At 39.5% G+C, this 15,793-nt stretch overlaps 2 protein-coding genes across 5 annotated transcripts in view; both read left to right on the top strand.

The window, feature by feature from the left end:
- LOC110056277 (fidgetin-like protein 1) overlaps window positions 1-15,793 on the top strand; it is a 205,724-nt gene that overhangs the window by 39,882 nt on the left and 150,049 nt on the right. The window lies entirely within an intron of this gene.
- LOC110056280 (uncharacterized) lies at window positions 6,055-11,820 on the top strand. Its single transcript, XM_089288390.1, has 2 exons — window positions 6,055-6,130; window positions 8,558-11,820. Exon 2 carries the CDS (start codon window positions 10,341-10,343, stop codon window positions 10,986-10,988), a length of 648 nt encoding a protein of 215 aa, XP_089144516.1. The 5' UTR covers window positions 6,055-6,130; window positions 8,558-10,340; the 3' UTR covers window positions 10,989-11,820.

The following is a 15,793-nucleotide window of genomic DNA, read 5'->3' as shown; positions in this document are numbered from 1 at the left end:
TTTGTGATTGGTCTAATGTGTACAACTCTGACCTTCCCATCAGGGTCAGGAAAAACCTCTTGAACTCGACCCAAAGGCCAATGCTCTTGTGGGTTGCCGGGATCCACCATCATCACCATCTCTGCTTCTTCTCTATTATCAGGTAAAGAGGAGAACTCTTCCTTCCACAGAATGGCTACTTTGTAACGGCCCCCAATCATTGTCTTGACTTTTCGACCTTTGACATAGCTAAGATCTCCTGATTCAACTAATTGATGACTGAATTTCTAACTCCAAGAGAGTTGATCTCCCACATTCCTCATAGTTGTTCATCGAGACAGGTCTTGTACAAGGTCTGGATCTGAAAGGTTCTGGCGTAGGCAATCCTTTTTGCTGAAGAAAGGGCAGGTAAACGTCCAACACAGGTCCACCCCAATGGCGTTTTCCTTTCTACTGGCGCTCCAATTGGACCATAACATTCTGTCTAGGTTAGCGTGAGTTCAGGATGGTCTGATCTGCTCAGAATGTCAATCGTTTTCCTTCCGGGGCTTTAGGAAATGTAATATTCTTAAGGTGTTCCTATTTGATCTTGTGTTGATTCCAGTCTGGAATAGACAAGCCTTGACACATTTCATTCAGTGAGCCTATAAGCCAAACAGGAACTGTTTGCAATACAACATTGCTAGCAAACTCAGACTTGCTGTAGGTGCTTCCAAGCCTGCAAATAATTTTTGTCTGCAGGCAGGTCTTTTGTCAGGACAAGGACAAGTTTTGACCTGACAAAAAGCCAGTCTGGTCGGACAAAAAAAATTGTTTGTCATTAGAAATTAAAAGCTTTTTTGTGTAGTATTGTGTGGCAGTATAACAAAATAACTTGTCCCATATTTGGCCACAGATTTTCAGTGAAAATATTTTTCACTTTAGTAGAAATGCCCGGTCAGAGTGTCCGACCAGGCTAATCTTTTACCTGTCCAAACCTCAAATTTACCGGACAATTGTCCGATGACCGAATGTTATTTGCAAGTTTGTCAACTTCTTGTTTTTACAGCAGCGTCTACACGTTCAGGTGGATTAGATCGACATTTGAAGTGCAGATGGAAGTGATGGGTGCCTCTACAATCATTGATACCACAGCGATTGTTTTCTGGACAATTCTTCCCTTGATGGCCTGATCTCAAACAATGATGACAAAGTTCATTCTTTTTTGCGATTTCCCATCTATGCGCAATGGAAATTTCACCCCAGTTCTTGCATGAGGTTACTTGGAGAGGTCCATGGCAGACAACACACTTGGGTGTGGGCTCTCTAGTAATGTTGTGAATTGCTCCTTTCTAGTGCTCATGTTTCTTTGTCTCGATATTATCTTCTATCTTTTTCTTTGTTCTCTCCTTAACTTCTTCGATGTCCATACGATAAACAACTTGCTTCCGTAACCATTTAGAAAATACGGATAGTCCATCCTTCCTGGGCTTCCTGTGCAACCACTCTTGGTACGCAATAAGAAGAGACCCTGGTAACTTTTGTTGCACCGCAATGTAAGGTGCAGTTACTCCTGTTAGCCCTTGATGCTGGTGGCTATCCTCAAGCTTAACCACAACGTCAGTTAAACGATCTGAGAAAATCTCCAACTCCTTCAGGTTAGTCTCCTCGACAGGAGATGCACGTAAAATGGCTGCGAGGTAACCTTGCAAAAGTCATTTTTCACCTCCGTACTTCTGATCAAGTTTCTCCAAGGCAGTTTGATGTTGTCTAGATGTGTAGCCTAACCGCTCAACAACTCGTAATGGCTTCCTAGATAGAGAAGTTTTCAACATCATCATCTTGGTTTTAACTGGGACTTTCATCCAATCCACGAATATTTCAAATTGCACTTTCCAATTGTGATAAAGGTCTTTATCTCCGCCGAGGATTGTTAAAGTGGGTTTCTTGAATTCTTTGAATAACCTGTCAAAATCTTTTGAGTCAAAATTGTCTTTGTCTAATTTGTCTTCTTCACTTTCTTTCTCTTGCAAGTCAAAATCTTTATTGCTTAATCTAGGAGCTGATTTATTCCCTTTGGACTGTTCAGATTTTGACAATAATTTGACGAACTTCTGTGCTGAGTTGACCACTTGCGAATTATCAGACGATTCCGAATTCCGACTTTCCTTGTCGTCAACTTCGCTAACTACATCGGTGACCAAGAAAAATTCTCCTATTACTGATGGCAGTCATCTGCACGGCTTTCTAAATACTCCTCAATAGAGTCGACGATGTCCTCCACTTCACTCCGTAAATTGTCTAACCATTTGTCTGATTCTACTTGCCTAGTCACATCATTGCTTTGTAAAGCAATTATGTCTTGTGTTGTTTTACTCGCATCTTGTAATGCTTGAAAAACTCTTTCCTTTACGGATTGTAACACCTTTCTGCTACCATTCTTGCTAAGAATATCTTTAGCCTTCTTTGAATTCTTCGTTATGGCTCCTTTGAACGCTGCCCTTCTTCGAAGAAGATATTTGATTTGCTGCGAAGTCCACATTTCGATGTCCTCTTTGTTGATTTCCAAGGATGTTTTGGATCCATCATCGACTCCGTTTTTTCGAGGCCATTCAAAGAATCAACTGTAATTCATCCGGCTTGAAGGACCAAATTATGTTTCGACGATATGAATTTCTACAACTATTACAAAAATCGAAATGAAAACGCGGCAGCTAAATGTATTGTTTTTATTCCGCACTCTGTGACTGCTGAGCGACAACTACCTTTTTGATATGACTGATTTGAATTTTAATTAGTTAAGAATTCAAGCATGCAGTGTTTTGTTCGCCCGTCCCAACAGACGGTGTTAGTGTTAATGAACAAGTGTTCGCCAGAACACCTCGTAATTTGCTTTTTCTCTCAATACTTAAGTTATTTGAATCAGCCTGTTGGATCGGATCTCGAAACTGAGTTTCAAAAAGGAGGTGAAAGTAGTCGTAACAGAATTTGAAGTATAAAAGAACACATCTGCTGAGCAAAGAAAACCACAATACTTGTTTTTAAAAAATAGATACAATAACACAAAATACAGAATCTGATACAACTAGTTTAATTTTAAATGAATGAAAGGACTGTTTGAAGAATGGTGTAAATTTTAACGGAGGTGCTCTCTTTATACACTTTCAATGGAAAAGTAACAATGAAAAAAATAGAATCCATTTTATTTCATTTAACAATAACAAAGATAAATAATTGAGGTAAAAGAGGTCTCAATGAATTAGAAATAAGTAAATGGCTGTAAATAAAAGCTTGCTGATTTCATCTGCAAGAAAAAAAGAAACCAATTCAAAGCAGATTTGAGGGTGGTACAAACTGCAACCCAACAAATTCTTGAATGAAATAGAGGTGCGAAAAAGCTCCATTCATTTTTAAATTGCGAGCTTTTCAAATTGAAAATTGAAAGGTCACATTTTTGTCACTTAAAAATCACTGAACGTTTTTATGACTTGAAACAAAAAGGCAAAAAGGGTGGATTAAAAAATCCTCAGTTCAAGTCAATTGATGTTAGCAAAGTTAGGCCTGTGAGCCATGTGTCAAATCCCACCAAAGGGAAATGCTTGTGGTGTTTAGACATGGAAATGAAATAGCATAAAACTTTAGGTTTCTACATTTTAATTTCCCATCGCCCTTTTTTTGAGGCCAAAAATGATTGTATTTAATGAAACATTTAAAACTTTGGATTTAAACAGTTGTCTATTTCCTGTAGCAAATAAGAGATGACATCCAGTTAAACTAGTCCAGGAATCAAGCTAAGTTCTAAAAGACCAAGACTAAGTTCCAACTATGACAAATGCATCAAATGTCAAACAGTCAAGAAAAACAAAAAACTCCAAAATGGAATGGAGTCATCTGTTAAAAACTTTATAGAATGTGCCAAACAAAGGAATGATGACATTTTCAGACACAATCATTTCATGTAACCTCAAAAATAACACATTCTTAGTTGAAAATGTTAAGTGGCATAAATCTTGCTACAGCACCTACACCAGTAGTGAGAATGTTAAATACCATGCTAGCACACAACATGACTCTTTGGTATCACAACCTTCAACATCCGTTATACTATGAAGTTCAGTCATGGCTTTGAATTGGAACCTGCGTCTGGTGTGCCAGCAGGTTAAGTGTAAAGGAGAGAGGGATCTGACGCTGGTTGCTAATTTGCAAGTCTATGACACATTGATGAATGCCGCTAAATGCAGAAATGATGAGATGATGATGATGAGGATTTGTGGTGAGGATCTGGTTGCTATGGAAGCCAAGTACCACAGAGGTTGTTATCGAAGATATACAGCTGCCGCATCATCATCTAAGTCTACTGGGGGTGGCAAAGGTATCTAGGCTGAGTATGACAGCGTGTTTCTGAAACTTATCGACAAAACTGCATAAAAGCTGGTTAAAGAGGGAAGAGCTTATGACATGGCAATGCTGTCAGGTATGTATAAATGTCACCTTACTGATTCTGGAATGAAGAAAGCCGTGGTTGACACGTATAAAGTTCAAAACTTAAAAAGAAGATTAATTCAACAATACATTGAAAAGATACAATTCCGTCCACAGTATGAGAGAAATAAATCTGAACTGGTTTGCAGTTCAATGCCTTATGCATCCAATGGTGCGATGAGGACTGATGATGGTTTGCAGTTCTTCACTGAATCTTGTGGAAATCATTAACCTTGTTGCAGAGCTAACTGAAGCGACAAAAGATTCTCGAAATGTCCCGGTAGTGGCCAAGGTGCTGTATCACACAGCCATTATCCTTCGAAGTGAAATGAAGGGTGCCACTGGAATTGAAACACAGCCACTGCACGTACCTGACTAAAATATATAGAAGGCTACAGAAGTTGTACCTGAAAAACTGCCGCAATTTTTAAGATGATTGTTGCAATCTCGGAGAGCATTTGAAGGAGAGGGACTGCCCATTGACGACCACAAAGATTTGAATGAAAGTGTTGTAAAGAAGAATGAGACAAGAAATATTTTAGCTATCGGCCAAGATATTATATCTTGTAACTCTGGGGGCAGGAAGAAAATGCAGAAAAATGTAGGCCTTACACTGGCTATGGAAACCATGGTGCGGGGGAAAGGAAATAATCACTATGTTAAACCAACATGGCCACTTTATAAACTACTGGGAATGTGAACCGATCAACACAAAATGACCAGATATGAGTTTGAATCAATTTGAAGAGGAAGATGGATATTATCAAGCAATTCTTCCTTTGAACATTGCAAGTGGTGCATTTGTGCAAAGTGCTGCAGACAATGAAGACTACTTGCAGGATACCGTTGATGGGAACGAAAGTGTACACGTGATGTGTATGGCTTTTTACTGAGGGGGGCTCACACTAGATCCAAAGAACCTGGTACTCCCTGTGGAGAACATTAGCAAGGTCAGACAAGGAGTCGTAAAATCTGCTGAGACAAAATTGTACGAGCTTGTGTTCACCAGTTAGACACCACCTTTGTCAAACAAGTCAAGGTAAACTTCTTTCAACTGTGTGGATTGGAGAGAGAAGCTACAAGTATTGAATCAAGCCTGGGTGTTTACCAGAAACACCCCAACAAAGCTGGTTATTGTTGAAGTAGGTCAAAAACAAGCCAAGCTGAACGTTCCTGGGTGGACTGGCTTTCATGCTATAGTCACTGTGAACAACTCTCACTCAACCCATGTAGGTTTTCCTCCAATGATACCTGCACCTGTTAAAGAACCAAACAGAGTATACTTCACTTCACTTCACTTAGCTTCTTTGTGCCTCGTGGCACATAAGGCCTCCACAGAATGCCTCCAATTTTCTCTGTTGGCTGCAGCAGCTCTTGCCTCATCCCATGTACGCCATCCTGCGCTGTTCCTCTCTCTCTCAACTGTTCTTCGCCAGGTGGTCTTAGGCCTTCCTCTCTTCCTTTTTCCTTCAGGTGTCCATGATAGGGCTATGTTGGTATGGCTGTTTCTGTTTTGTCGTAAGACATGCCCTATCATCTTCCATCTTCTCCTCTTAACCTCTTCACTAAGGAACTTCGTCTCTGCCTTCTCAAGGAGCTCTCTAGTGGTAACGTGATCTTGCCATTTTATTTTGAGAATCCTCCTGAGGCATTTGTTGTGAAACACATCTATTCGTTGGTCATCTCCCATGTTCATCTTCCATGTCTCACATCCATACAGTAGCACCGGTACAACTAAGGTTTTAAACAGTCTAAGCTTGGTCCTCTTCATGATGTTCCTTGAGTTCCATATTCTTTTGAGTCTGGCAAATGTCCCTCTCGCCTTGGACAGCCTGTTTTTCAGATCTTTCATTCCTCCTCCCTCCTTACAAATGGTAGCCCCCAGATAATTAAACTCCTCAATTTCGCCGATATCTTGCCCATCTACTGCAACCTTCTCCTGACTCTTCCCGTTGATCCTCATCACCTTTGTCTTTCCTTTGTTGATTTTCAGCCCGACCCGTCTTGCTTCCTCATTCATTTTAGTAGTCTTGTTCTGTATATGCTGTTTAGTAGAAGACAAAAGCGCCACATCATCTGCAAAATCTAAATCATCGAGTTTAGATGTAAAGTTCCACCTGATTCCGTTTTCTCCTTTTCCTACAGTCCTTCTCATAATCCAATCCATAGCTATCAAGAATAGAAATCCAGACATATTGCATCCTTGCTTGACGCCTGTTTTGATGCTGAACCACTCACATGCTTCTGCCTGATCTTCTACAGCACAATTGAAGTCTTCATAGAACACTTTTACCAACCTTACTATCTTGTTCGGGATTCCATATTTCCGCATAATTAACCATAGACTTTCACGGTGGATGGAATCAAATGCTTTTTCAAAGTCTATGAAGTTAATATATAAGCTTGCCTGCCACTCGTTTGCTTGTTCAATGATGTTCCTTAATATGAAAATCTGTTCTGTTGTTCCCCTGCCTTTTCTATACCCTGCTTGCTCGTTCCTCAGTCTGATATCAACTCCATTCTGTATTTGATCAATCACAATCCGTCCAAGTATTTTGCCGACTACTGAAAGTAGAGTAATTCCCCTCCAGTTCTTACATTCTTTGAGGTTCCCCTTCTTTGGCAATTTGATGATCAACCCTCTTTTCCATTTGTCTGGGATCTTTTCATGTTTCCATACTTTCTTCAGTAGCTGATGCACTTTCGTTGCCGAGAATTCCTTGTGCGCCTTTAACAATTCAGCCGTGATGGAGTCGACGCCTGGAGATTTCCCATTCTTTAAACGCTCAATTGCTACTTTTATCTCGCCAATTGTTGGTTCAGTGATCGCGATTTCTTCAATCAATTCGCCCAGCTCGAACTCACATTCATCTTCCATTGTTATAGGATCTGTTGGTTCTTCTCTGTTCAGTACTTCTCTAAAATGCTCTGTCCATCTTGCCTGCATTTCTTTCTTTCCACTCACGAGATTACCGCTCTTATCAAGGATGGCTGTGCTGCTCTTAGGTCTTTCATTGCATAGCACTTTCGTCAATCCGTATAATTTTCTCATTTTTTGTTTTCTTGCAGCATCCTCTGCCTCACTTGCGATGCCATCCATCCACTTCCTTTTATCACTCCTTATGCTCTTCATAACTTCTTTACTCTTTTCCTTGTATTCTGTTCTTAGTCGTTTCTTGATCCTCTCTGAACGAGTACTTAGAATCTTCTTGTTTATCTCTTTTCTTTGGTCAATAAGCGCCCATGATTCTTCTGTTATCCATGGCTTTCTTTTCTTCCTAGGACGGCCTAATACTTCATCTGCTGTTTTCGTGTATGCTTCTTCCATTATATGAAACTCCTTTTCTATCTCGTCGTCCTCCTCTCCATCCGGTGACTCCTCTTCCAATGCCTGATATCTATTCTGCAAAGTGATCATAAAGGTTTCCAAAACGTTCTTTTCTTTCAACTTGTTGGTGTCATACCTTGCCCTTATACTTCCCTGTTCTTTGGGTTGTTGTTTTCTTAGTCTTAGCTTCACTTTCATGCATACAAGATAGTGATCGCTTCCAATGTCTGCTGATCTATAGACTCTGGTGTCAATTACTGAGTTACGAAACTTCCTGTTTATCAGCACATGGTCTATTTGATTTCTCGTTTTTCCATCCGGCGATACCCAGGTGGCTTTGTGAATATCTCTATGTGGAAACCACGTTCCTGTTATTATCAGTTCATTCATATCACAAAATTCGCAAAGTCTTTCTCCATTGTCATTCATTCTCCCAATGCCTTGTCTACCCATGATTCTCTCATAACCTCGGTTGTCTTCACCGACCTTTGCGTTCATATCACCTGTGATTACCAGCATATCATGTTCTCTTTTGTTATTCAACACATCCTGTAGTCTCTCGTAGAATTCGTCCTTTACAGACTCTTCTGCATCCTCTATTGGTGCATATACATGTACAATCGTCACCTTAACATGCTTGGAATAGAACCTGGCTGTAATTATCCTTTCGCTTATTGGTGTCCAATCTATGAGTGATCTTGCTGCGAATCTGGTCATCAGTATTCCTACTCTGCCTCTGTGGTTGTCATCTTCTCTGCCAGAGTATATGATAGCGTCTCCCTCCTCCAGTACTGCTTTTCCTTGTCCTGTCCAATGTGTCTCACTAATTCCCATGATTTCAATACCTCTCTTCTTCATCTCTCTTGATGCCTGTGCTATGTTTCCACTCTGGTATAGCGTTCTCACGTTCCAGTTTCCTATCTTCATGACGTTCTTTGGGTGGACTGGTGATCTCATCTGCCCAAGGGCCTCCGTTTGGCTTTCACCCCCATGCGTCATCGATCCTCTCATGGTGTGAGGAGTGACCATGACGTCCCCCAGATCATTTGAAATTATTCTGCTTCTGGTTTCGGTAATAATATGTTTTTTACAGGAGCGGGTTATCAGCCCGCAGCCCAACCCCCAACCTGGAGGACCAGGGAGCCTCTTCGTCTGACCCCTACCCTTTGACCTGTTCGGCATGGGTGACCCTACCAGGTGCACATGGCACCCGCCGACATAGCTCTAGGGGTCACTGGGGCACGCAAACCACTCCACCACGATCAGGTGATGACTCCATGGAGTGGAAACAGAGTATACACATGCCTGAAAAGTCTGGACAAGACTTTCCGTGAGAGCTTACGCCAGAAGAATGCAGTGGTAACCTTTGACGAAAGAATTTACTGTGAGGCCAAGTGCATTCAGTGGGCTACTTCACCAGACCTGGACAATGTAATTGTTCATCTGGGAGGATTTCATTGAGCTAAAAACTTTCACAGTGTTATTGGCAAGCGCATGACAGAATCAGGTGTTGAGGATCTTAGGATTGAGAGTGACATATATAGTAGCAATGTCGCAATGAAGACAATCAGCGGGACGTACTATAATATTTATTTATTTATTTATTTATTTATTTAACATTTCGTTATACACGGTTAAAAATCATCAGGTAATACTAATATTTAAAATTAATACTAATAAACTACTAATAAAGAGTCCATGCTAAATACTAATTAATAATTAGCAATAAGAGCTCATAAACTAACCCTTGAAGTATTGCAGAGATTACAGTGGAGCACCCTTATGGAATGGTTGGAGAAAAACGGAAAAATGGATGGGAAAGAAATAAATTGCATCAAAGAGAAGAAACAGAAGTTTCTCAGTCTTTTCCAACAAGGGCACAACTGTGTACTACAGCAACAAAGTGAAATCCGTCAGGAACCAATTGAGCTCAGTAACTTGCTGATTGAGAAGATTAGTCCACTGTATTTCCAGCTCAAAGAACAGGGTTGTAAATGCCTGGCTTTGTTTGCATTTTGGAATGAATACATGGAAATGGTGTGGCTATTGTTGAATTTCATCCACGGTGACAGAGATGCTAATTGGCTTCTGCATCTTGAAACATTCAATACAATGGTACCCTATGACAGAGCATTTGACCACCTAAACTACTTTAGATGGGTAACAGTTAACCTAACAGATATGAAGATGCTGGAAGAGGTCGCCCCAACAGTACATCAAGAGTTCACTGAGAATAGAGCCCATGCTGTATCAACATCATCTTCCGAGTCATTGTTCAATTCTGTCTCACCAGACATGGCTTGGAGCAGACAGTGAAGAGAGATTCCAAAACCAAAGGACGAATTGTTGGAGTTACTGGTATGGAGGGAACACTGGTATGGACACTCACAGCTCATATGATGGCAGCAGCAACAGCTTCTTTCAAAGTGGGATCTCAGCAGGCTCAAGCTTCCATAAAGAACTGAGGTCACAAAGAATTGAAAGAGATCAAAATGACGCGAATAATATCATTTAGTGAATTGACACGAAATTGGTAAATCCATTTGATATTGGTCAGTACAAAGGAGAAAAGATGCCACTGATCAATATCGCCACTGGGACAGTTGCACCATCTGAAGCTTTGGAATCTTTACTCAATGCTAAGGAGCAAGGCAAAAAGGCAGTGGGAGAGTTTGTCCAAGCTAGGCCAATATCTGACAAGGAGAATTTCTGGGATCCTTTGAAGAAAATCAACATCAAAACCTTTCAAAGTCTGAACAAACCTATTTTGCCAAGTATGGAAAACCAGGCTCTGAAGACAATCAACTTTGACAGGCAGGTGTATGGTAGACATCTTGTAGTGTCCAAAAGCCGTGACATTGATCTAGAAGAAGTGCAGTTGTATGAACTTGCATCTGTCCCCCTTGCATTAGCCATCATGGATGGGTCTCTGAGGAAATCAACCAAGAGTACTTTGCTGAAGGAACTAGAACTGGACAGTCTTGCCAAGAGCACACTTCCTGCTTATAGTCTTCATCAAACAGCGTACATAGTTGACCTTCTGGCAGAAATTCAGATGTTGTCAAAAGGAAAGATGAAAACATTCAGAGAGCCATCTGACACAATTGCAGGAACTACTATTGCTAAATTCCAGTTCGCAAGTCAAGTCCATATTGTCCCAGACCGATATGATGTAGAAGACTTGATTAAGTTGGGAGAAAGATCCAGACGATCTCTGTAGATGGCCATAGAAACAAAGATTCAGACCAGAGAAACGAAGTTACCTGTCAGTCTCAAACATTATTTGTCCAGTGGGAAAAACAGATCCAATTTGTTGACGTTTCCACATTTATGTGATTGGTGTGAGAACTTTCCCGGACAACTCAAGGATGGCCAAACACTCATTCTAGCGTCACAGATGGGTCAGCAGTGAAAGTCACTAAGACATTGAACAGAAGATATAATTCCTCTCTATTCCAACCATGAGGAAGCAGACAGTGGGATGTTTGTGCATTGTGAATATATTGCAAACCAGTCATCAGACATCAACAATTCTTCCAAGAGGATCATCGTTTTGTTCTCCAGACACAGATGTGGCAGTTTTGTGTTGGTATCACTTCAGCCAACTGTCCATTCAAGAGCTTTGATTCCACAGAGGTACTGGAAGAAACAAAAGGTTCATTCCTGTGCATGACGCTGTTGAAAAAGTGGGTCCAGACATGTGCAATCTTTTACCAGCCATGCATGCCTCAACAGAATGTGATTCCACGAGTAACCTAAAGAGCATAGGCAAAAAGGGAGGGTTCACTACACTGAAGAAACATAAAGGTGACCTTGTTGGACTGAAGAACCTGGGTACAGACTGCACAGTCAAGCGATGAAACTTTGACTGTTTCTTTCAAATTTATCGGTCTTCTATATGGAGAAGCTACTTCAAATTTGAACCGTCTCAGGTACAAGCTTGTTACTAAGAAACACCTGGAGAAAAGCAAACTTCTGCCTACTGAAGATAGTGCATTGTATCATGTCAAAAGAGCACAATGATCGACCCATCAGGTTCACGAACAAGAAAAGTACAGGTTAAATGATTACTAAATGGGTGCAGTGACTATCTAGCAGAGTAGACTATTATTTTTTCCCGCACTAGACATAGATAATTTTTTAAGTTTGCAGACGCAACTTCCCAATGCTGCAGTCAACTGAAGTTTTAATAATTAGATTTTTATTTATTTTGGATGTAAAATCTGCCTAAATTGTCTCAGTATAAATCTACTGGTGTTCTATCACGAATAATGTTCTCTGATTAGCTACACCACTGACTATCTATTCTGTTATAGATAGTGAGTAGCGTAGCAGAGTGCCCTTGTTAACAAAATGAGAGCTGCTTCTTGGTGTTTTTGAAGTGTCTGTGAAGAGCATTTAAACTTCTTTTAAAAAGTAAAGGTTAAAACTACTATGAGATTTATATTAAAACAATTAGATTATTCGCTCTTGATTTCTATGCGTGATAGTTGACTCGGGCTGCATCCTCATCAGCTATCATGCGATAGAAATCTTGAGCTCATAATCTAATTGTTTATTAGTATAAATCTACTAGCGTTCTATGACAAATGCTGTTCTCTGATCGGCTACGCTACTCACTATCTATTCTCTGATAGATAGTGAGTAGCGTAGCAGTGTGCTCTTGTTAACAAAATGACGGCCGCCTCTTGGCATTTTCAAAGTGTCTGTGAAGAGCATTTAAACTTTGTTTAAAAAGTAAAGTTTCAAACTATTAATTTTATACTGAAACAATTAGATTATTTGCTCTCAATTTCTGTGTGTGATAGTTGACTCGGGCTGCACCCTCATCAACTATCACGTGATAGAAATCGTGAGCTCCCAATCTAATTGTTTAATATTTTTCTCAGTAGTTTTTAATTGATAAGTGAAAGGAACTTTATACAAAAATAAGAAATATAAAATGCCCTTTCCAAAAAGACGCTTAAGATTGCATGTATGGATAAAATATACTCGGCCATATTGACTTTCCGTTTTTGTCAATTTTATGATGTCATAATCTGATCATGTGACTTATTATAAACATCATCATGTTATCCATGGCATGAACTCAATCTTGTGAAAATTTTGTATTTTTAGACAAAATCTGTTGATGGCCATAGCTGATAAACTATTTCACCCCTTGTCCCAGATTGTTGTGAAAATCACTAAAAAAACATATAGATACTCAGGAGAAGTGTACTTTAAGGTGCTGTAAATTACCATGGCCCACTTGGCCAGCTCCACTGCCACCCCATTATTATTCCCTAAGGTCTAAAGAACATTGCTGGGTGAGTCAAAGTCTGCCAGCTCGTCGAGTAAACAAAATCATTTTTTAACCCCCTTTCCCAGCGTGGGCACCCGGACCACCTGATTGTCCTTATTGCCATGACATTGATCAGACATCACTCCATTTATTTGTGGAATGTTCAATTGCTAAATCCTTTTGAAATAAATTTACAAAGTGGTACAATGCTGCATGTAGAGGAACATTGTTTTGGAGTAAAACAAAATGATCTATGGTGTTTTAAAACACACATCATCTGGTTTAACCCTAAATCACTTGATCATAATTGGAAAATACTTTCTGTACATTAATGCAGTACAAGATGAAAAAAGACCCCAGTTCACAGATTTCGTAACCCTCGTTAATGAAAAAAATTGATTTTCAAAACTACATTGCGATTATGACAAATAAATTACTTTCTTTTACTAAAAAGTGGTCCAACTTTTTAAACAATTAACTATTGGAGGCTAGCTGTGGTGTGGAAATACAATATTGTTGCTATCTATTTGTAACTAACTTAATTACATTTATCAATTTGTAAGTAATTGTATTGTAAGTAGTTTTGTATTTCTTTAAGTCGTTTTAGTAGTGTATTGTTATTAGTCTAAGTATTACTTTATAAGTAGTATAGTTTAAGTAGTGTGTTGTACTTTGTTGTGCATGAAATTAAAATTAAATATGCATATATATAAAAATGTTGAAAGTTACTCTGGCTTTGTTTATACCGACTTTGACATCTTCATCTGAACCTCTGTCAATGCTGATTATACTGCCTGGGTAAGCAAAAGATGTTACTTCCTTTAATATAGTATCCCTCACTATAATTTGTCTGTTGGTGCAGTTGACCTTCATAACCTTGGTCTGTTCACATTTTAGATGCAGGCCAAGCTTAATGGAATTAGCTGTTAATTGTGCTGTTTTGTCCTGCATTTGCTGGTTGTTACTTGACACAAGGGAGATATCATTAGCAACTCTAAATCGTTGAGGTGCTCCCCTATGTTCTACTGGATCCCATTTCGCTGTCCTCTTGTTGTTTCCTTCATGAGCCAGTCAAAAGCAAGTAGAAACAAGAACGGTAACCGTAAAGCTCTCTGACAATTTACCAACATGAAGGACTTTGCAGGTCATCCTATGATAGGAGTTTTTGATGATTCAAATGAATTTCCCTGGTATGCCGTAGTGTTTCATGAGGCACCAAAGAATTCTTCTATCCAGGCTAGCAAAAGCCTTCTCGAAGTCGACGGAGTTGACATAAAGGGAATTATTCCATTCACTAGACTGTTAGTGCAGTTAGCTCTCAATGATGGAAACAGTGGCATGACTCCGTTAAAAAGTCTGCAGTCTGCATTTCACCCCGGTTTGCAGTCTGCATTTTCCCCCAGTCTGCAGTCCACACTCTACGTTTTACACTGACCAAAATAGGAAATTACTGGGTTGCTGCTTTTTTGCTGGTGCTGCTTTACAAAAACTTTTGTTTTATTCATTTCAAACAATTTGAACCTTGGCTAGCTTTGGACAGAATTATTTTATTGTTCGAAGTCAACAAATGTAATTGAATTAAATGAAATAGCCAATGAATTTGAACTGTTCCCTTGATTAGCATTTTATAAGGAAAAGTGCGAGCAGTTGCCTCTGCTGTTAAAACATTCTTAAAATTGCTTCTATAATGATTACTAGACTAACTGCTTCCCACTGTGGTTGATGATAGCTGTTAGCGGTAATAAAGATTATTGCTGTGCATGTGACATTTTCAATTAACCAGCTGGAGTGATTTCAAAGTTCAAAAATATGTTTGGGATGCATGACTAAGTGCAGTTAAACACAGAGTGAGCCTATATAACAAGGCTGAGGTGTTCAGCCTGCCAATCACAAATCCCAACAGGCCACCAATGCTAACATTTGACTGGTTTATTCACTCAGGTCTAATTTTTAGCATGTACAGAGTTGCCACTTAGTTCTGGAGAGTGGTTGGGTGTAATTTTCTGTTGTGTTTTAGAAATAAGCAATACCTTTTGAATTAAACGAACAATAGCTTTAGGAGAAGAGTTTAGAAAGATAATTGATTTTTTTTATTTCAACTTCACAATTTGTTTTTCCACTTGCGAAAGCATATCGTAATATGTTTTCGAGCTGTTTTAATACTGAAATGAAAACGCTGTGTCTTGCACTTTCAATGCTTGAAAGAAATTGGAGTCACTTTACAGTTGAGAAATTGGCTTGGAAACTAAAACTCGTATAAGACCCAAGAGACAAGTAGACGGCCCCTAAACAAAGTATTATATCTACGGTAATATAGTTATTCTTCAGCCAGTTATCTAAAAGAGATTCCATAAGGTGAGCATTGGCTGCTGTTGTGATCTTACTGCTCAAATTCAGTCAGTATTTTACGAATGCAATTTTTATTTTTATTGCATTCAGCCATGAGTCTTCCTCCTCCTTTTCTAACATTGATATTCAGGTGAAATCTCACTTTGCCATTTTTCAAGTTCTCCGAATAATTTTGAATGTTCCTGTGTTCGCAGCCCAATCAAAATCACCTTTTACGAGATTTGTTTTTGTTCTCGGCATGCTAAGATAAATGGAAATAGATAGCTCATTGATCGCATATGTCAGCTTAGTTAGCGTTGAAATTTGAATGTTCCATGAAGTGACTGCCGAACAGACGAAGAGAATTGATTGTTTTTGTTCTTCCAAATGCATCATCCAAAGGGTTAACGTTA

Source organism: Orbicella faveolata, unplaced genomic scaffold, assembly GCF_042242905.1.
Source record: "Orbicella faveolata isolate gen_17 unplaced genomic scaffold, um_ofav_v1 contig_1, whole genome shotgun sequence".
Lineage (NCBI taxonomy): Eukaryota > Metazoa > Cnidaria > Anthozoa > Scleractinia > Merulinidae > Orbicella > Orbicella faveolata.
This window is presented reverse-complemented; position numbering and strand designations above follow the sequence as displayed.

Coding starts and splice junctions, on each gene's coding strand:
- LOC110056280 (XM_089288390.1), top strand. CDS start 10,341: ATGCCACTGATCAATATCGCCACTGGGACAGTTGCACCATCTGAAGCT.